Source organism: Polypterus senegalus, chromosome 4, assembly GCF_016835505.1.
Source record: "Polypterus senegalus isolate Bchr_013 chromosome 4, ASM1683550v1, whole genome shotgun sequence".
Classification (NCBI taxonomy): domain Eukaryota; kingdom Metazoa; phylum Chordata; class Cladistia; order Polypteriformes; family Polypteridae; genus Polypterus; species Polypterus senegalus.
Genome location: NC_053157.1, coordinates 11,944,252 through 11,965,430, shown reverse-complemented (window position 1 = coordinate 11,965,430; position 21,179 = coordinate 11,944,252). Strand labels below are relative to the sequence as shown.

Here is a 21,179-nt window from a genome sequence, read left to right as displayed (position 1 = left end):
AGCCACCGGGCCAGGATGTTTGATCCATCAGTCACCAGGACTAACCACAATGCCACTGTTTAACCCCACTACAAGACATGCAATGGACGAATGTCGCATCATAATTTTTTTCCTGTCTTTCCACCCAGTGATGCTGTGATGGGCAACAGCTGCTTGCCACCCTTAACAGTACAAGTAGATTGTAAAAATGGATTGTCATTGTATAGTATTATAAATTCATTTTTCATTTTCTGAACCTGCTTTGCCAATTTCTGTGTATTTGTAAATCTGATGATCAATTTACAAGGTGCTCTATATCAAAGCTGCTATACTGAATGCCTACTTGCTCTAGTAAGTTTGTAAGTTTTTGAATTTCCCTGACCTGCTTGCACCTGTGTAACTAACCTTTAAACTGCCCCCAACATGGTCCAGTTACATACCCTCATTGCCAGAGTTCTTGGACCAGAGGATGTAATCCGGCGTCAGTTTCGGAAATTCCGGGCTGAGTCCTTGAGAGCTGTAGACAGGAGTGAGGGCAAGGAATTTGGCAGCTGACATGGAGTAGCAGTCCCGCTCCCGCACAACCCGCCGCTGGCTCAGCATCATGTGAGTGCAGGGGATTAGGTACCTGCAAGAGCAAATCGATCCCAGTTAGTGCCAGGTTATTTTTAAAAAGGCAGGCAGCGTCAGACTAAAGCTGACACGGTCGTGAGAACTCGGGGAGGGTGTGGGAAAAGAAAAGCAGTTGGTAAAATAAATGATCTGAAAACTGATGTCCAGGCTATTTCATCATTCAATAACATGACCCACTTAATCCAGTTTAGGGTTATTGGGGGCTGAGCCTTTCCTGAAGCAAGCAGGAACCAACCCTTGATGGGATGCCAATACAGTGCACGGGCCTACTTTGGCACACATAATGGAACATTTTCAAACTCAAACTTAATCCAAGTCAGTATCAAGGGGGGCATAACCTATCCAGGTCAACTGGAGTAAACAAGGAATCAACTCTGGGCTGAATACCAGTCCCCTGCATGGCCTATCCCTGCACACACTCATAGTCACTCCATTCCTTCCACAGAACCACGCAGTATCCACTATAATCTCTGCACGTCTTACTGACAAAGCAACCTGCATGAAGGAGCACCATCTCCAGCTGAACCTGGCAAAGATGGACCTACTTGTTAACCCTGCTTATTCAGCAGCCCATCTCTGTTCAACTTGGCTCATTATCTGTAACACCAGTTGAGTCTGTACACAACCTTAGGGTGGTGACCGATGACCAGCGGTCCTTCAATGACCATGTTGCTAAGGTCTCTCAGTCTTGAAGATTCACTCTCTGCAACCCCAGCAAGATCAGACCATATCTGGTGGAGTAGGCAGCACAACTCCTGGTCCAGGCTTTGGTTTTGTCATATCTACAGTAGTGACACATGGCAGGATTACCTGTATGTGTCACCAAACCACTGCAGATGATTCAAAATGCAGCGCCACAACTGGTTTCTGACCAAGCGAGGTGGGCAGATGTCAATCCTTTCCTCAGGCCATTACAGTGGCTCCGTCTAGTGTCACATAATAGATTCAAATCTTTGATGCTTGCCTACAGAGAAGTCAGTGGGTCGGCCCCTACATATATGGAGACACGTGTGAAGTCCTGCGCTTCTTCTTGAACCACTTAGGTCTGCTGACGGCCGACATCTGGTGATGCCACTTCTCCATGGCATCAAATCTCAATCCAGACTCTTTTTTTGTGTAGCTCCTGGCTGGTGGAACAAGCCATTCAAACATCTGACTCCCTCCACATGTTTAAGAAGTGTTTGAAGACTCTCATTTGGTGAATTTCTGTCTAACAGTTGGGTTTTTGTAAAGTAGAATTGTAACAAACTTGTGTTTTTCTCTTAACTCTTCACGTATGATGATCTGTTTTGTTCCCTTATTCCATAACATGTCCCCAAACATTCCCAGCAGACTGATGTCTACTGAATTATGTTGACCTCTTTTGTAAGTCAATAAGCAAACAACAGTAACATTCTCAAACTCTATGCAGATTCAAGAGGGTCCAGAGTCTATCTAGGCAGCATCAAGGGCAAAGCAGGACAGAATGCCAGTTTCAGCTCAATTCATACTTCTGCACACACCCATTCTCACTCATAATGTGACTTTCTTAAACCTGTTTAATCTAATTCAGGGTCATGGGTGCCAAGGTCTAGTAGGATAGTAATGGGTGCAATGCAGGAATCAACTCTAGATAGGATGCCAGTCCAGTGAAAGATCTATTCCCCTCACTGATGCTCACTCATAATACAACAAATTTCAGACCTGCTTAATCCAAGTCAGGGTCAAGGGTGTCCACAGCATATCCAAGCAATATTGAAGGCAAAACTGGAACCAACCTTGGACTGAATGTCAGTAGGGCACACTTTGGCAAATACCGACTATTGTTCATAACTTAACAATCTCAAACCCAATCAAACTTAATCAAAGTCAATGTAGATGCCAGTCCATCTCAGTTAATACTCATACATGCACCCACTGTCACTCATAACACAACATTCTCAAATCTGCTTAGTCCAGTTGAAGGTCATGGGGTGCCAGTCTACTTCAGGGTGTACTCTGGCACACATCCAAACTCAGACTAGGCCACTTTTGCATCAGCCAATCAAACTAACCTGACCATCTTAGGAGAAGTGAGAGGAAACCTGCGGAACCAGTAGGAGAAGCCACAAAGGTGTGGGGAGAACTTGCAAACTTATCACAGACAGCAATCTGAACCCAGTTCAGTGGATTCAGGCACTGGTCCATCACAGGGCCCTTTAATACACCTGCATAGCGCTGCATTGCAAATTCTGCTTCTTCACAGGAATGGCCTGCAAAACAAATGGCATGCGGCCTGAAGGAATTTCCATTATCACTTCTGTTTTGGTAAGAATTCCTAAGCATGGGACAATGGCATGTTATTGAACTTGCTTAATTTTATCAAGGTGCAGGGGACTTGGAGGTAGGCACCAACATGTCTTTATGAAGAATCTCTGGCCATGATGCAGATCAGCATCAAAACAAAAAAAAAAAAAAAGTGACTGTCACCCTTATGACAATGAGTAACAGGATCCTGCATCTAACAAATAGCATTGCCATGAACTACACCTGTAGAGTGCCAGTACAGGTGCCAAGTGAAGAAACCCTGGGGCTCTGCACCTATTAACAGTAAGCCGAATGCTTAGAAGAAGGTCTGGCCCAGTGACTACAGGATGTGGTGCAGTTCACCTAGGAGCCACCAGGGGAGCTCTGTTCTATTTTGACAAGAAACCCATCAATGTTTCCGAGCAATGGTTGTGCTTTGTTGAAATTAATTGTTATTTTTCTGAGCTTTATTTAAGATTAGTTCTTTGTTATCAAAGATTATTATTATTAAAGAGTAAGCCTGGATAGATGATGTTCATGTTTGTTATTTTGGTTATTCGATGGTGCCTTTCTACTTCACTTCTACGAGGCAGAGAAGAGTATTAAGAATGGTAAAGCCAATGAAAAAGCGAATGCTTTGAATGTGCACTTTATGGAAGTTTATTCATGTGAAGCGGGTCATAACCTTCCAGAAGTAACAGGAGGTACTAAGTGATTTGGAAATGTAAAGAGAGAAATGCTGCTTGGTTTAAATAGGCTGCCAACCCGAGAGAGACCATTTTAAAAATCCCTTCAGTAGGAGGCCACCAAGGTCATGCTATAGTAAAATGGTTGGTTTTGGTCACTTTCAGCCCTTAATTCTGCCAATCTGACAAATCTTGGTCATTGCACCAAAATGATTAGTGTGTGTTATATGGCTGGCACCATTGCTAGGCAGCAATCCATCTGGATTTGGTAGCAAACTAAGCTAACTTACATGATGGTCCCTTTCAAGAGTTCCCTGGATGCCCAGATCGTGAAAGCTAAATGAGGAATAGAAGAACTCCTTTAGCTCAAGTGACCATCTGGGTTAATGACTGTAGTGCTCATCACATTGCTGAAAGTCTTATGTTTGTGCCTCACATTAAGAGATAAAATGGTAAATTCTCTGACCTCAGTGGCTATGCAGCTTTTTCAGAAAGCTCTTTCCAGGTTACAAATACAAGGTCCTGAATAAATCATGGTATGTAACATACAGACCTCATTCTTGGAAGCTTTTGAAACAGGCTCACCTCATCATTCATCTAACACCCAGAGTATGACACACTGCTGACCCCATCCCAGTGTGGATGGTTCCCCTCCCACGAAATCAATGAAAAGAATTCCTACCTTAAGACAAGCTGCAGCATTACATCTTCACAGTGCAGGCCAATCAGAGTCCGGAACAAGGCGAGAGACACTGTGCCAAGCTGTAACAGGATCAAATGGGAGTAATCAGGGATTATCATGCACATAAAATGCAACCTCTGATCTTCTGCTTTTGCACAGGCCATTATTTTAAAATTTACAATACTAGTCCTCCTCCCAAGTCATTTACAAAAGGAAATGCCTGGCAAGTTCACATGTAGGTATAAAGTAATGTCCCAATACACTTTATTTTCTTGAGTAGCATCCATCCATCTATTTTCACATTCACTAAATCCAGTTTAGGTTCATGTGGAGCCACAGCCATTCCTGATACTGGCCATGTAGTGAGCGTGTGCTCTTGAATTTCGAATTCATTCAAAAATATTTTTGCTCTAAGTGGTTTATAACATAACATACCTTAACATTCTCTCCAGTGTAATCCAATTCAGGGTCCAGGGTGGGTCTGAGCCTATTTCAGTAACATCAGGTACAAAACATACAGCAAACCCAAAACTTGCATGTATATCCTCACTCGCAAAGACCCAAATCAAAACCAACTGAGACAAATTTGGGGATGTGCACAATATATCTGGAATGTGGGCACCAATATGCTACGATAATTTTCTGTTTTATTATTGTTTCTTATTTGTGAATTTTCTGTCAAATCTTTGCTTTATGTGTTTTCTGTTAGTTACTAATTATTTATTATGAAGTGTCTATGTGGGTGACACCACTGCCCTCCCATGTCCCCTGTATTTTGCCAATGAGACCACATCTTGCATCACCACTAAGGGACCATCACCCTTTAAAAAAAGCAGGTTGGGAAGCGAGTTCCTTGTGGTTCAATGACTGCATTGTTTGGAGAATATTGTATTGTTCTGGGTATTGCTGGTCTTTGGCTTCTACAGTCAAAGTAAATAGTATGTGAATCCCTAAGAATTATCTCTATTTATGTCTAACTCCCATATAAAACATGGTCGTATCTTCGTGTCAATCACAATATTGAACAAAAACACAGTCTCCTATAACTATAGATACAAAGATTTTTAAGAGTATTTTTGACCATATTGAATAAATCACTCAAACTGAAACTGAAGATTGGAAAAAGTAAGTAAACCTGAGCTAATGACTTTTTAAAACACTCATTGCAGTCAGACTTTCGCACACCTGGAGTCCATTTAATGAAACGAGTTCAGAGGTGTGGCCCAGAATGACTTTGATTGATCAAAAACACTATAAAGTTGGAGATTGAGCTTTTGACAAGAAGCATATCCAGATGGGAATCAAGCCTTGCACAAAAGAGCTGTCTGAAGAGCTACGATCGCGAATTGTTAATCTACAGAAGGCTGGAAAGGGTTACAAAGTCATTTCAAAGATTTTAGATATTCATCAGTCTACTGTTAGGCAAATTGTCTATAAATGGAGACAATTTGGTATTGTGGCTACTCTGTTTTGAAGTGGGCGCCATGCCTAGATAACCCCAAGAGCACAACGCAAAATCAGCAATGAGGTAAAGAAGAACCCTAGAGTGACAGCAAAGGACTTGAAGAAGTCATTAGAACTGGCTAATATCTCTGTTCAGGAGTCAACTATACGCAAAACACTGAACAAGAAAGGAGTCCATGGCAGGACACCAAGAAGGAAGCCACTGCTATCAAAAAAGAACACTGCTGAACACCTGAATTTTGCAAAAGAGCACTTGGACACTCCACAACAGTACTGGGAAAATGTTTTGTGGAGTGATGAAACCAAAATTGAACTATTTGGGAGGAACAAGCAGAACTTCATTTGGCCTAAAAAGTGCAATTCATATTACATCAAAACATCATCCCTACAGTAAAGTATGGTGGAGGGAACATCATAATTTGGGCCTACTTTGCTGCATCAGGGCCTAGACAGCTTGCCATCATTGAGGGGGAAAATGAATTCAACAAAATTTACCAGGATAATGTGAGGGTGTCTGTCCATCAACTTAAGCTCAGAAGAGGCTGGGTGATGCAACAGGTCAATGACCCCAAACAGCGCAGCAAATCCACAGCACAATGGCTTCAGAAGAAGAAACTCCACCTTTAGGAGTGGCCCAGTCAGAGCCCAGATCTCAATCCTACTGAATGACGACCAAAGAATATAGAAGAGTTAATTAAGGCAGTTCTGCAGGGAAGAATGGGCTCAAATTCCCCCTGCACGATGTGCAGGTCTGATCTAAGGTTACAGGAAGCGCCTGCTTGAGGTCATTGCTGCCAAAGGAGGGTCAACCAGTTATGAAATCCCAAGGTTCACTTACTTTTTCCACTACCACTGTGAACATTGAATGTTTGTAAAATAAAGACATGAAAGAGTAGAGTTTTTTGTGTGTCATTGGCTTAAGCTCATTGTGTATATCATCAGTACCTGGGACTTCGATGAAGATCAGATCACTTTTTATGATCAATTCATGCAGTAAACCAGATCATTCCAAAGGGATCACATACTTTTTTCTTTGACCGTATTTAATGGAATTTTTACTGGATTGTGTTCTAGGGACTTGAGCAACTTCTTTTTTTCTAATGTTTTTTTTTCCTTTTGGTGAAAGCATATCATCTTTTATAAAGATTCTTGTAGGACTTGTCTCTATACAAGCCAGAGTTTTAATGGTACGCCCTCTTGTGAGATTCATTTTTGGAAATATGTGAGGCACTCTTGTGATTTTTGAACATTTTAATAGCCTGTCCTTCATGTAGAAGCCTTAGGTCAAGGCTGGCGAGTCCCATTTTGGACAGGCCAGTCAGGATTCTGGACTGTTTTTGTGGATCTTTTTGAAGACCTTACCCATTTGGCTATTGAATCATAACAAGGATAAAGCACCTTTCCAAAATGAACACCAGGATTACGACTCTTACTCTGGAAAGCTTAAAGTAGTACAACTCCAACTCCAGCGTATGACTAATCATGGCATTTATAGGAGACATTGCTACTGTAGGGACTGGTTGATAATTATTAATTTATAGTGCTGTTAAATATTTAGAATCAATTTAGAGTCCCCAGTCAACCTAACATGCATATCTTTGAAGATGTGGAAGGAAAATTAAAGAACCCAAAGGAAAACCCACTTACTGTAATTATGGAGAGAATGTGGAGCTGATACTAGCAATACTAAAATTGCAGAAAAAGTCAAAACAACTTTAATTGTCCTCTAAAAAGGCCAACCTCATTGATTCAGAACTGCACAGAGTAATGCAAGTGCCACGTTGGGGTGTGTGCTGGGCAGATATACAAAATAAATGCAAAATTATTAATTAATTACAACATGCAACCCTTATTATGTTCTATGGTGGATTTGGTCTTTTTGTCTTTTGTTTTTCCTGTTCACTTTGTTATTTCTTGTTTCTGCTATGCTGTAGCCTGGGTTCCATCACTAGCTCAGGTGTCTTTTTTTATGTATTTTTTCATTGCCTTTTTTTAGCTGCATTCATATATAAATGAGAAAAGCACCCAACGTCTATCAGTCCGCATGAAACAACTTGAATCTCAGTGGACCGATTTTGTTTAAATTCAGCACACGTATTCAAGGAAATTTGTTGTAACAGTTTAATATTCATTGACATATCTTGAATACAGCATGCTGCACAAATTTTGGAAATTACAAAATCTCCCACTGGAAAACATTATAGAATTTGCCATCTTGTCTATCTTAAAACAGGCCTATAAGGTTACCACAAATGCACTTGCAATTGTGAGAAAAGGGTATCCATGAGATGAGATGAGAAGCTGAAATCATAGTCAGGGATATACCAAGACCAAAATCACAAAAGTAAAGGAAGGACTGAAGAGACAAAAACAAAGGGCAACAATGAATACAATGAGCATGAATTGAAACCGGAGTCAAAACAAACTACTTAGGCCTTCATTAAGAAAGTACATTGCAAAGTATATGCAGCCTACCATACGCCACCATATTTATCAAAGAAACCCCAGTGATGTCATTAATCGTGGCTCTTACGAATGGGAATGTGATGACACATGGCCAAAAAATGGCGTCAAGGAATTGAACAAAACAAAATGGTTATGTGAAACAACACACTTAAATTGTAAACTAAATTAAAAACTAATGTTGGAAAGGAACTTCCCTTGTAAAAAAAATCCCCCAATAAGACAAAGCACATACATATTAAACTACTTTAATACTACTGTCCTTTAGCTATCGTTTTGTTCTTGATTTTTGCATTGCAACTTGGGATTTCTGCTACTGTATGTAATTCTTTTTAAGATTCTTTTGTAATTTGCTTTGATTTTGGATATCGATTATTGGATCAAAGAGCGAGTTTTGTTTGCCTTTTAAGGCGTTTTTTTTTTTTACTTTTGTTCTCAATTTTTTTTTATATCTCTTGAATAAATCTTTAAACATTAACTTTGTTTTTGTTACTTTGAGCCAGAAGTTTTTACAGTCAGCCCCATTTTGTTGTCCTTATGGGCAATACCATTTTAAGCTGTTTTGCTTGTAGTTGCTGTATACATTGTTAACCAAATGACAATAGGAGGGGCTTGACCTGTGATGTCACTAAGTGTGATGGAAAGAAGGCTGAAGTTGGCCCTCCTCTATTGTCCATCTTCCTGGATTTGTAGTAGCTTACTGAGTTCTAGCATGTTATTTTTGACTTTGGTGTATGAATTGGTTTATTGTTTTGACTAGTGATGTCAAAAAGAACCAAGACTTCGGTAGCAAACTGAATACAAAATGCCAAAAACATAACGCTGCTAGCTTTTTCACAGTATTAGTACCAAAGTGAAAGTTGGTAGCACACTGATGAGAGACTGCATGTAGACAAATATCTTTAGAAGGCATGATAATTAAAGCATGAGTAAAAACTACATATGAAAATGGCTCACAGTACGACAGTATCACCTTAACACATCTTGAAAAGACAAAGAGCAGAAGTCATGTCTGGGAATGCTTTGTGCTCAATGTAGGAGAATTTCAGCATGCGATTGCCGGAATCATGATAATCATGGAGTTAGCTAAGAAACAGATTTGTGCGTGGTTTAAGAGTACATGACGTCACCAATTAGACTCATCCATTAAATATTATTCTTTACTACTTTTTTCACCAGCTAATGAAGCAAATGAAGCAAGGGATATCCAGTATTTTTAAACTTATTCTATTACCTGCCTTTGACAGGTACTCTGGCTAGTTCTTTATAAACTATGCTGAAATCCCCCTATTATAATAACAGTGATAATTACACTGGAGGAATCCCCCCTGTCTATAACACAATAAATTCAAGTCCTGCATTTTAATTTGAGCTTTATGCATGTCAGTACTACTATTCTTAAATTATAGCAGGGTATCTACTTGACTGATATTACCACTATTTTAAATTAGCTGTGACCATTAGATTGCATATTCTATTACAGAAACAGGTGCAATATTGTGTTGTGAATAATGGAGTTACTTTTAACTAAAAAGTTGGTGAAAAGGGATTTCTGTTTTTACCATTGTATTGAATAGGTATCGTGTATCATGCAATTTCACTGGTATTGATAAAAAAAACAAATGGTAGTATTGTGTCATCTCTAATTTTGACCTCATTTCTCCATCTCCTGGTCCTTTTCACAACGTCTTCATTATCTGCCTTCCCAAACAGCGCAACTGCATTTCCCCGTGAGTAAATATTAGTAATTCATCTTTGTGTCGAAGCAACTGATGGCTATTTAGTTTATTAGTTTATTAATTTATGCCATTAGTTAGAATTCAGTTCACTTTGTCTCGGCTGCTCTTTTTGAATTCCTGTACTTTGGTTTTGTGTTTTGAGCTCTTTTAACCATTTAGTGTATGATTCTCCAGTTTTTAACTTTTAGTTCGGTTACTTAGTTTGGATTTTGGTTGCTTGATTTTGGATTTAGTGTTAGCTTGTTTATTTTTGGATTCATTGGCATTTCATATTTTTGATCTTTTGAATTTTGTTTATTTTTGCACCCTTTCTACATGGTGTCCTTTATTGAAATCATTATTACTTTGGCACTTTTCTTTTGCTTTGAATCAATGTTTTTGTTATTAAAGTTTTAAATCAATACATTTCCTTAATTAAGTTCTGTGTACAGCCAGGCATCTTAAATGATGGTCCTGGCTCACTTCTCTTGGCTTCACGTAACTCCATCCTGCTTACAGCAGCTCCCCTTGTGTGGTCACATTAAACTGCAGCTGTTTCTGAAAATTTTTCATTTTTACAGCCTCTTATCCAGAAACCCAATTGATCCCAAAAGTGGCCAACACAACAATTTTCTGCAGTAGAGTTAAGCTTGATGTCTTTTGTTTTGCCCAAGCACAAAGGACATTGACATGGATAAAGGAGTTTGGTGTGATAATGGCTGACAACTGGCAGACAAGTCTTGTATTGTGCTGCTAAGTCAAGTTTCCTAAATAAAGAAACACATACACTGCTCTTTGTGTTCATTATTTGCATTTTCCAACAATAAAATGAAAACACAGAAAATAATCAGAGAGCCAAGTCCAAATGTCACTTTTTTCCAAAGCAATTTTCTCTGTAAAAGGCTACATCATAAAATGTGGCCTACCAGGCAATCCCTTTATTACAGCTATTATTAGAAGGACATGGGGCCCCCAATTAGTCCTCAACAAGGTCACAGGGTTTTGGGGTTTTGTGCTGGAGCTAGAATAGGGCACAATGCAGGAACAAACCCTGGATACGGTGCCAGTTCATCTAAGGGCAAACACACACACATTAATGTATTTTTATAAGTTTTATTGTTTTGTCTTTAAATTATTACTAATCATATTTCTATGTTATTTCAGTTGATTTTATACCGTCTCCTCAAGATTCCCTACGTTCCCTGTTCTTTGAGGGTGGGGCACCAGGAGGCAGAGCCGCCCTGACATTATCAATCATAAGCTCTCTCTCTCTCTGTTAGCTAAGACTCAGTAGTAGGAATCCATTGTCTTTGTATTTAGAGTACAATTATGCGCCAATTAATGGCCGACGGAGTTGAAACGATTCGTACTTACGACCAAGGGCCATAGTAAATCCATAGGATAATAATGTTTAAAAAATTGCCCAAACCTGCCGCAATTATAAATCTTCCTCATTATTATTATTTCACAGGGTCTCATATGTTGCATGACTCTTGGAGGGCCCTTTAAGGTTACTTTTGATTGTCGCTGATCCACATAACTAATTCTTATTCTTTCAGCCCACACTGCCTTCACATACGCCAATGTTTCTCAACCTTTATGGTCACATGGCCCAGTTTTTAAATTCATTGACGAACCAGTAGCATGCAACTTTAAAGGTTCCTACTAAGTGAAATAAGGTCATTTGAAAACAAGGCAACATATCGTGCAGCGCTGCTGATCTCTTACATGACCCACCATGACTCAACCAATGACAGCATGACCCAGTGGTTGAGAAACACTGCCTTACACTGACCTGCTGTGCAGACACTGCAACTCAAAGAATGGTTTGTGTTACTTCATACCAGCAGTTAAAGTATGCCTACCAGTGGCCCATACCGGGCCCACAAAGCCTCAACTGCAATCACCTGTACACTTCGTAAATGACATACAGCCTATTTGATATTCAGTCAAATGGCCAGCCCCAAAAGAAGTTACAAGTTAGCACATCACTGTATGATATTACTTATTTATATTTTTATTTATATTTCTCTCTTCCTTGTTCTGCTTCCACTCCTCTCCTGACAAGCTTCGTCCACTTCCTCCAGACTCTGGATCCTCAAATGGAGTGAAATGGCCCCTTTTATTCTGCTCCTGGGAGTGCTCCAGGTGGCTCATCAGTGCCCAGGTGTGGTGCAAGTCCAGTATAGGGTTCTGCAGATCCCCCTGGAGGCCCCCACAGAAGCCAACAGAGCTGTACCAAACTCCAAGTCCCAGCATTCCCTGCTGGAATCCGTTGTGCCACAGCCTCCTAGAAGGACTGCCTTCTAGCGTCCCAGGGGAGGAACCGCTTCACCAATGCTCTCTTCCCTGGTCCTTCATTTCTGTTGGCATCCCAATTGGTAATGGCTGTGGCCAACCATCACAATATATATAAGCGCCAACAAAATCCAATGCATTTGCACTCTATAAAAAGGAAGGATTTATACGGCCATCTTGCCTTCAGTCTAGTGGGAATGGCTGAGGAAAAGCAAGAACTTATTAAGGTTAAGGGGATATAAAATCAATCATGAAAATGAGCTTAAATACTCACAAGCCAGGTGCACTGGCACCACACTTCCTGAACATTATTATGAGTTTACAAAGCATGAAGCACTTTGGGCTCATGCACGGTTTAGTAAATATTGCAGCTTTCAAACAAAGTTACACTTGAGACCACAGCCCTTCACAACAACAGGATTCTCTGTGCGTACAAAGTGACGAGATGATAAAGAAAGTGGAGTTGAACACACTTAGCACTGCTGGTAGTGCACATGTGAAGTCCACACAAAACCGTCAATGATTGCCTAAACACGTTGTGATGGTACGAGTCAGCTCCACGCTACCGGGTCCTTCCGGGAGCCTCTTGAACCTTCCACCGCCAATAACATACCTGAGGGAGGAGCCAAGCAAATAAGTACACTTGTTCAAAGCAAGAGAAAGGTACATATGTGTATCAGTGCTTTTATTAAAACCTTCCAAAACAAAACAGTGTCCAAATAAATAGTGCAGTGCTCCATCCATTATAAATAAATAAACTCGTAATCCATAAAAAGAAACCAGTGGTCAGTGCAGGTTAAAATAGTCAAAAAATAATTCTTTTAAAAACAAGGTAAAATTCTTAAAGGCAGGAAAACTGTCCTTTTAAAATTGGGTCCCCGGTGCAACTCTTTGTAAACAACGTCTCTTCGTCTTACTTCTGCTGCAAGAGGACACAACCATCCTGCAGACACAGCCATTCAACTCCTGCTGGTCCCATGGCTCCCAATTCAGACCTCAACGTAGGAAGGCTCATGTGACTTTGGCCATCCGTGGCCCTGACAGGGCTCTCCTTCCAAGCCTTTCCAAGTTCCGCAGCCTTTTTAGACCTATGTGGAAAGCCTCTCCAGAAGGTTACTCCAGCTCCCAAGTCATTCAGCTGGAGTAGCTTTCTCCAGTCCCTAAGCATCGGCTGCGCACTCCCCAAGGGACTCTCCACCCGACTGCCTGCCTGCCTCCTCTCTCTTGCTCTCTCTGCCTCCTGCCTTTGCTTTCCTTCCTTTAACCTTTTTTCATTTTCTCTTTTTTTTTCGTCTTTTTTCTCCCTGCATCTGACACATGCAGGCTTCTTTAACCTCTGCTGCCTAACTGAGTGCAAGTACGAGAAGCCACTCCCTCCATGGCATCACTGAGGTGCCTGAATGATTCGCCTGCCTCTGCACGTATATGCAGAGCAGCAAGCCAGTTCCCCAATGAACCACAGAGTGAAACCGTACTCGCACAAACCCGCACCTGATTGGAGCCTGCACCATCTCAGGGCACGATTATTTATTTAAAATGGCCCACTAATTTATCGGCCACGGACCGGCTATACCACACACGCTAACCGCAGTGATTATTTCATAACTCCGAAGCTAAGTGCATTTTGGTCATTTTCCCTAAGACGTGAGATCACTGCCCATCTCTCTTTAATGCCAAGTGTGTTAGCTTGTGTCTATATTCCCATTACATTTGCATTCTTGCTGTTTCAACAGAGAATATTAGACTAACTTCAAAAACTCCACAGTGTGACATTCATGCTAAATGACCCACATCATCCAGTTGCAACTACACAAAGCTCCATGCTCACCTGGAAGGGTGTGTTGATTCGGCTGACCAAAGTGTCCAAAATGTGCACAGTCTCATGCTTGTGTAGAAAGATGAAGCTAAGGAATATCTGCAGCAGTGCCAACTCAGAGATATTGCGGAGAAACAGGTCCAGATAAGCCGTTGTGGTCATCACTTCTTCCACAGTCAGCTGAAGAGACAAGAAAAGGAAAATCAATGAAAGAGTCAATGTGTGTAATACTTTTGGCTGCACACTAAAATCTTACTCTGGTACTTGCAAAAAAAAAAAAACAATAAATCAGCAATGGAGAATCAGAAACTGATATACCTGTACATACAGTTAGGGCTGCAACGATTAGTCGACATTATCGATGACATCGACTACAAAAAATCGTCGTCCTGGATATTTTATTGTCGACGTATCATAAACAGAACCTTCAATAGAGGCTCCAGTCACAAAGAACCGCATTGGTTTTTCACTGCAATGCACTACATGAACGTCTGGGGGGCAGTATCGCTTGTTATTGTTTGTCCAGACTGCACACAGTCCTACCAACGAAGAAAAATGTAGAGGAAAATAAACATGGTTGCAATGGTGAGTCGGATAGAGGAGGGGGAAGGAGATGGAAAAAAATTGAGAAAGAAATTTTCTAAAATGTGGGAGCACTTCACTGAAAAAGACAAAAAAGTTGAATGCAGATTATGCAAAGCGGAGCTTTCTTTTCTGTGTATATCAAGGTTTCGACAATGATAGTTAACTCTTAAACCGACACATAAATGGGGGGTAAAATGCACCCCGGACGTCAAATACTTTTTAGCTGCACTTGGTAAGTAAAGGTCACAATTCACAAAGAAAATGTGAAATTTTAACGGAACACGTATTTTTTTTTCAAACAAAGAGCATCACAATTACTGCAACACATTTCACACTGCAAATGAACTGTAAAAACTATAAAAAAAAACTACTGCAACAATCTATTATGATATGTTCAAAGTGCAACTAAAGCCATTGATGAAATGAAGTAAATCACCAAACCAACTGCACTTGAACTGGTTTCATGCAAACACACAGAGGTAAATGCTGATGACTGCAGGCTCGTCTAGTACAGCGGCTGAATCCCAGAGACAGTGAGGCTGCAGTGCTGCAGGGGCCGGCAGTGGTCACAGGCATCAAAATAGTCAGGCATACAATAATCGTGATTAATCGGGGAAAAACATTGAACGATTAGTTGACTACCAAAATAATCATTAGTTGCAGCCCTACATACAGTGGATGCAGAAAGTATTCCGACCCCTTCATTTTCTGTGCACTTTGTTGTGTTGTGATTTCATTCTAAAATGATTCTTTTGCCACCTTTACCCATCAATCCACACTCAGTAACACACAAAGGCAAAGTGAAAAATGTTTTTAGAAAGATTGAAAAATATATTAAAAATCAACAGATTACATTAATTTAACATCCCAAGTGAGTAAGCGTGGGTGGGTACAATAGTGGGCCCTTAGATATACTGACACATCATATCCTTTACTGCACTATAACTTGTAGTGAGAAGTCAAGCAAAATGATAACCTTTTATTGGATAACTAAAACGATTACAACATGCAAGCTTTCGAGGCAACTCAGGCCCTTTCTTCAGGCAAGATGCAATATGACTTGGAACTGGATTAAGCAGGTTTGAAATTGGATAGATGGACGGAGTGGGGTAACCTAGAGAAAATTCCAGAAGCACTGGACACAAGGCAGGTGCCACCTGTAGATGAGGTGTCACGCTGTGACATGGCAAATCTCCACATAATGTCACACCTAACACACAGTGGGGTACCCACCTGCAAACAGGGTGAACGTTCAAACTCCACAACAACAGTGACCGGGCCTGGAAACTGAACTCAAGTCCCTGGATCTCCAGGACAATGTGCTAACCTTTGTGCCACCATGCCATTCCGTATTACAACATTATAAGAGAACTGAACTTTTATCCAAGGTAACTTACAACATTGAAGTGACCTGCTCATGTTCACACAATGTGATTTGAATCCACAACCTCAAGGTTTGAAGTGCAAAGTTCAAAGCCTTAACCACTATGCCACACTATTTCAACTCATACAAGAAAAAATATATAAAACACCTTATTAGTCTAGAAAACCTTACCTTATGAAGAGCAGGCGCCACCACGGGCACAAGGAAGCCATTGTAAATGTAGTCGATCAGCTGGGATCTGATGGAGAGATGTGCCACCTGGTAAGAGAACAAGCAGACAAGAGGATTGGCTGGAACCCAACATCATCACCTGCCCCAGGTTTGGCATTTAAATCATATAGCACTTAGAATGGCAAGAGAAGATTGCTTGGCATCTACAGTGCCAAATTACAAGTGCCCATTGGGCATTTTTCACCAGTTTGTTCTTTACACACATTAACCGATGAAATTTATTCAAAGTATCAGTACACAGATTCAAATGAGACTCCATGTGCAGCTCTTCTCTCAGGTACAATTTGCATCTGTGCCTAGACACTGGTGTGCTGTTTCCATTGCTGGAACAGCATTTCAGAAAAACGATGGGCTCATCATAGTGGTGTGTGGTATTTCCAGAGCATCAGTTCTGGTAGGTGATCATTTGTACAATGAGCATGTAACACGACCCTGTTATGCTATCAAGGGTAGTCAGACAGCATCTGTGATAATGTGATTTCATATAGAGCCTTCAATAACGAGCCCCATCCCAGATACATTTACACTTATGGATCAATCACATTTACATTTTTACAAAAGGAGCACAGGCACATGACACGGCTCACTCTGGCCATACAATTATTCAATTCAATTCTTTATTGTCATGTGTACAAGTACCATGTACAATGAAATGCTTACATGCATGTGCCTCCGCAGACAGGGAACAGACACAAGTGACAAAATAAACATAGAATAAATAAAAAATACAAATAGTGTCAGAAAATGCACGTGCAAGGTAGCAGTAGTAGTAGCAGTGGAGGTGACAAGATTACTGTCTGCTCACAAGTCTAATTGCTGTTGGTTAAAACTGTTCCTGAATCTGGAGGTGCGTGTACAGATGAATTTTAGATGCTTCCCAGATGGGAAGAGGGTGAAAAGTGGCAGTACAGGATGGCACCCCAGGATCCCACCTGATACTGTTTACCTTCCTGAGATAGCATGTGGTGTGGATGTCATGGATTGCAGGGAGCCGAGTACCTGTCATCTGCCGTGCTGTTTTCACCACACACTGCAGAGTTCTGATACTGAACTGAGCAGCTGCTGAAATAGGATTTAATGCATCTTGTGAGGATGATTCCACAGCACACCTGTAGAGTCTGCACAGGGTGGTGGGTGGCACCTGGGCCTTCCTCAGTTTCCTGAGTAAGTAGATGAACTGTTGGGCTTTCTTAACTAATGCTTAAGTGTGACAGGACCATTTAAGGTCATCAGTGAGGGTCACCCCTAAGAACGTGACGCTGCTAACCTGCTCTTCAGCCTCCACTCCGATGCAAATGGGACAATGCTCCCTGACCTGCTTGTGGAAATCCACGATCATCTCCTTAGTTTTGATAACATTTAGGGTGAGGCATTATTCTGCTGGGAGTGTGACCTACTCTCTGTAGACTGTCTCGTTGTCCTTGCTGATCAGACCAATTACAGTGGTGTCATCAGCAAACTTGAGGATCGTATTAGAGCTCTACTTAGCCAGGGAGTCATAGGTGAAGAGAAAATAAAACACGGGAATCAGCACACTGCTCTGCAGGGGTGCCAGTGTTGATGATGAGGGTGGATGAGGAATTCCCACCAGTATGCACATGCTGAGGTCTGCCAGTGAGGAAGTCCAGGACACGGTTGCACAGTGAAGAGCTGAGCCCCAGATCCAGGAGTCTAGCAATGAGCTGGGATGGGACGACGGTGTTGAATGTGGATTTGTAGTCCACAAACAGCAGCCTGGCTTTACTTGCTCCCTGGGTGAGACAGAGTAGTCCCATAGAAATGGGATCCTCAGTGGACCTGTTGCAACGGCAGGCACACTGGAAAGGGTCCAAACTGTCAGAGATTATGTTCTTAATGTGTTCCAGCACCAGCATCTCAAAGTACTTCATTGCTATGGGAGTAAGTGCTACTGGGCGGTAGCCAGTGGTGAAGGCGTAACCTGTCACAATGTGATTTTATGTAGTGCCTTACAGGAACATAGCCATTTACACTTAAGGTGTAGTTGCTTCCATATTTTGATGTGACTCATTTAAAGGTGAGGAATGAACCTGTAACAAAGTGTTTTTATAGCGCCTTTGCCTAGTGAACCCTCTCCGAAATGCTTTACTGTTAGAGTAAAATTCTTACTAAATCTTTACAAACAAAAGCACACGTCATGTAAACCTCATATAATAAGCCACACATGTAGTCAGGGTGTTAAGTGAAGCTACAAACAATGTGATTTTATATAGCACCTTGCCATAATGAACACCACCTTAGGTACCTTTCACTTATGGATCAATTGCTTCTACATTTTTTTTACAAACAAACCATAGGCACATGAGTTATTCTTGGCTATACAAGTAGCCAGTGGTGGAAGATAAACCCATGACAGCTGTAAGTTTATATAGCAGTTCTATGTGGTGTGACTCATTAACACTCAGGTAGACAGTGGTGGGGAGTGAACCTGTGACTTTATTATATAGAGTCTACCCTAATGAACCCTATCCCTGGTACTTTACATTTACAGATCAATCGCTTTTATATTTTTACAAATGGAGCACAGGTACATAGCACTGTTCACTCTGATTCACACAAGTAGCGACAATGTGACAACGAGATTTTTATAGCACCATCCAATAACATAATCTATACTTATGATGCAATCATTTCCAAATTTTTTCAACTGGGTCAGTGCTATGTGACATGACTCATTTACAGTCACAAACAGAGTCAATGGTGAGGACAGAACCTGTAACAAGTTGTTTATATAGTGCCATTGCATAGCTGACCAAATGTTTTACAATTAACATCAAAGTTCTTTAAACATTTTTACAAATAAAAGCAGGCATGTGATGTGATCCTCTTACAGTCACGCTTGTAGTCAAAGGAGGGAACTTAACCTGCAACAATGCAATTTAATACAGCACCCTGTCATAATGAATCCTATCCTAGAGGCTTTACACTTCCTGTACAGCTTAGTTGCTTCCATATTTGTACAAACTGGGGCACTACCATGTGACACGACTCATTTACAGTCAGACAGAGGACTCAATCTGTAACAAGGTGTCTTGAGAGCACTGTTCCATAGTGAACTCTCCCCCCCAGGTGCTTTTACAGTTACAGCGAAATTTTTCATACACTTTTACAAATAAAAGCAGACATGTGATGCAAACCTCTTAGAGTCACACATGTAGTCAGTGATGGGAACTGAACCTTGAAAACTTTATATAGCACCTTGGCATAATGAACCCTATCTTAGTTGCTTTTATAAATATTATACTGTACAGGACAAACTTGGGCACTGCCATGTGACATGACTCATTTACAGTCAGAGACAAGCAGCTGAATCTATAACAAGGTGTCTTTATAGTGCCTTTCTATAGTGAACTTTCTCCCAAAGGATTAATAGTTATTGTACAATTTCTCCCATAATTCCACAGTTTGAGGACTGGCTGATGCGGTGACACGCCAGGGTTATCCAAGTAGTCAGCTTTGGGTTTAGTAGGCCATACTGTTATTAAAGGGAGCTTGTGACTCACTGAGTATGCATGGAGACTATGATGCCAGCTTTGGCTGTGTTCTTTTTAATATTATGACACATGCTGTTCATCTTCACCTTTTCCACTAAAATACTTTTTTTGTTTCATTAAAAATTTCATTGCTCACCTGTATTACCGCATTACAAAACTCAAGGGAATTCATGAACTGGACCAGAGCTGGAACCTGAACCCAATCCTCTCGCTGCAGGCAGTGCCAGTCCTCACTGTGCACTTCAAGCTTGGTGGGGAGAGAAGAGTAGAGACCACTTAGACCAGTCGCTAGCACCTATAGTGGACGACCAAAAAAAACAAAAAAAAAAAAACAGAGGTCATTTGGCAGCCACAGGATGTAAACCTAGCAGTGAAGTGAAAATGAACATTAGCATGAGACAGGCAGGAGTGATCAGAGAATGCATGAGGATTGTTTGGTTGATCTGCAATAAGATCTGAAGTTTGTACCAGGGAAATATCTTGGACTTTCAACGGACGTCTGAGATGGTGCTCTGATGGCAGTGGTGTTATTTAGAGGTTTTTTTTCTTTTTTTTACTATGTTTCTGAGATATCCTGCATTTAGTCAACCCATGAGGAGTTAACTACAAGTATAGGACAGAGGGGGTCAGAAAGAGAAGGAAAAGGTAGAAAGTCCAACAGTAGAATCCATGAAGCCTACAAAAATATTTGTAATGCTGGACCACCTTAAATCCCCTCGCAGCTCCTCATCAGTGCCTTTGTTTGGCAAATGTGTCAATCGGCACAAGCAGCAAGCAGCCTGCTATCCCATCCACCACCAACGCAGCTGAAGTCAAGTCAGATGCAAAACTCTCAGAGCCGAAGACTCTTTATCTGGGAATTAAGTGTTGAATTGTACAGAGTAAATAATATATTGTTATTTGGAATGCGTACATCTCATGTGTCTACAACAATCTGTGTAAATCTAGGATGCTAGGAAATGTGAGGCAAGAAATACTGAACACAAACTTTTTTCAGGTTATAGTAATAATGACAAAAAGCTGATATAAAGTGTATAACGTATGAAGACTGAAGTCCATATATCAAATAAACACTTTCACAAAATGCATAATAAAACACGCATGCTTTTATTCAAGCATATAACCGAAGGAAAAGAAATGATCTAATTAACATGTTGCTGACAACATGTAAAAACCGAAGCCTAAATATCAATCGACACAAAGTAGACATGTCTGCTCAGCTGGTGCAGAGGTAAGAACTGCCATCTTGTAATCAAGAGGTTGCTACTTTGATCCCGGGTCCTCCCCACATTCACCATTTTGAGTAGGGAGTTGCTATTATTTTTACTATCTTACATATAAACGTCTACGTGTGGAAGTGTGTATGTCTGTCTGTCCGGCCAGGAATTGCGAGGCTACAGCATGAAGCTCAAAGAAAGCGACTCTGTTGCCATAGTGAAACCGCTGAGAAAAGACAGAAAGTT

General features: G+C 40.9%; 1 protein-coding gene across 2 annotated transcripts in view; it reads right to left on the bottom strand.

Moving 5' to 3' along the window:
- fhip1aa (FHF complex subunit HOOK interacting protein 1Aa) overlaps positions 1-21,179 on the bottom strand; it is a 129,976-nt gene that overhangs the window by 17,351 nt on the left and 91,446 nt on the right. For both annotated transcript variants that reach the window (XM_039750251.1, XM_039750252.1), the window contains exons 5-9: positions 19,853-20,011; positions 16,145-16,231; positions 14,017-14,184; positions 4,246-4,325; positions 420-607 (exon numbers count right to left, since the gene is read on the bottom strand). In XM_039750251.1, coding sequence (XP_039606185.1) covers positions 420-607; positions 4,246-4,325; positions 14,017-14,184; positions 16,145-16,231; positions 19,853-20,011 — 682 coding nt within the window. The remainder of the gene's footprint in view (positions 1-419; positions 608-4,245; positions 4,326-14,016; positions 14,185-16,144; positions 16,232-19,852; positions 20,012-21,179) is intronic.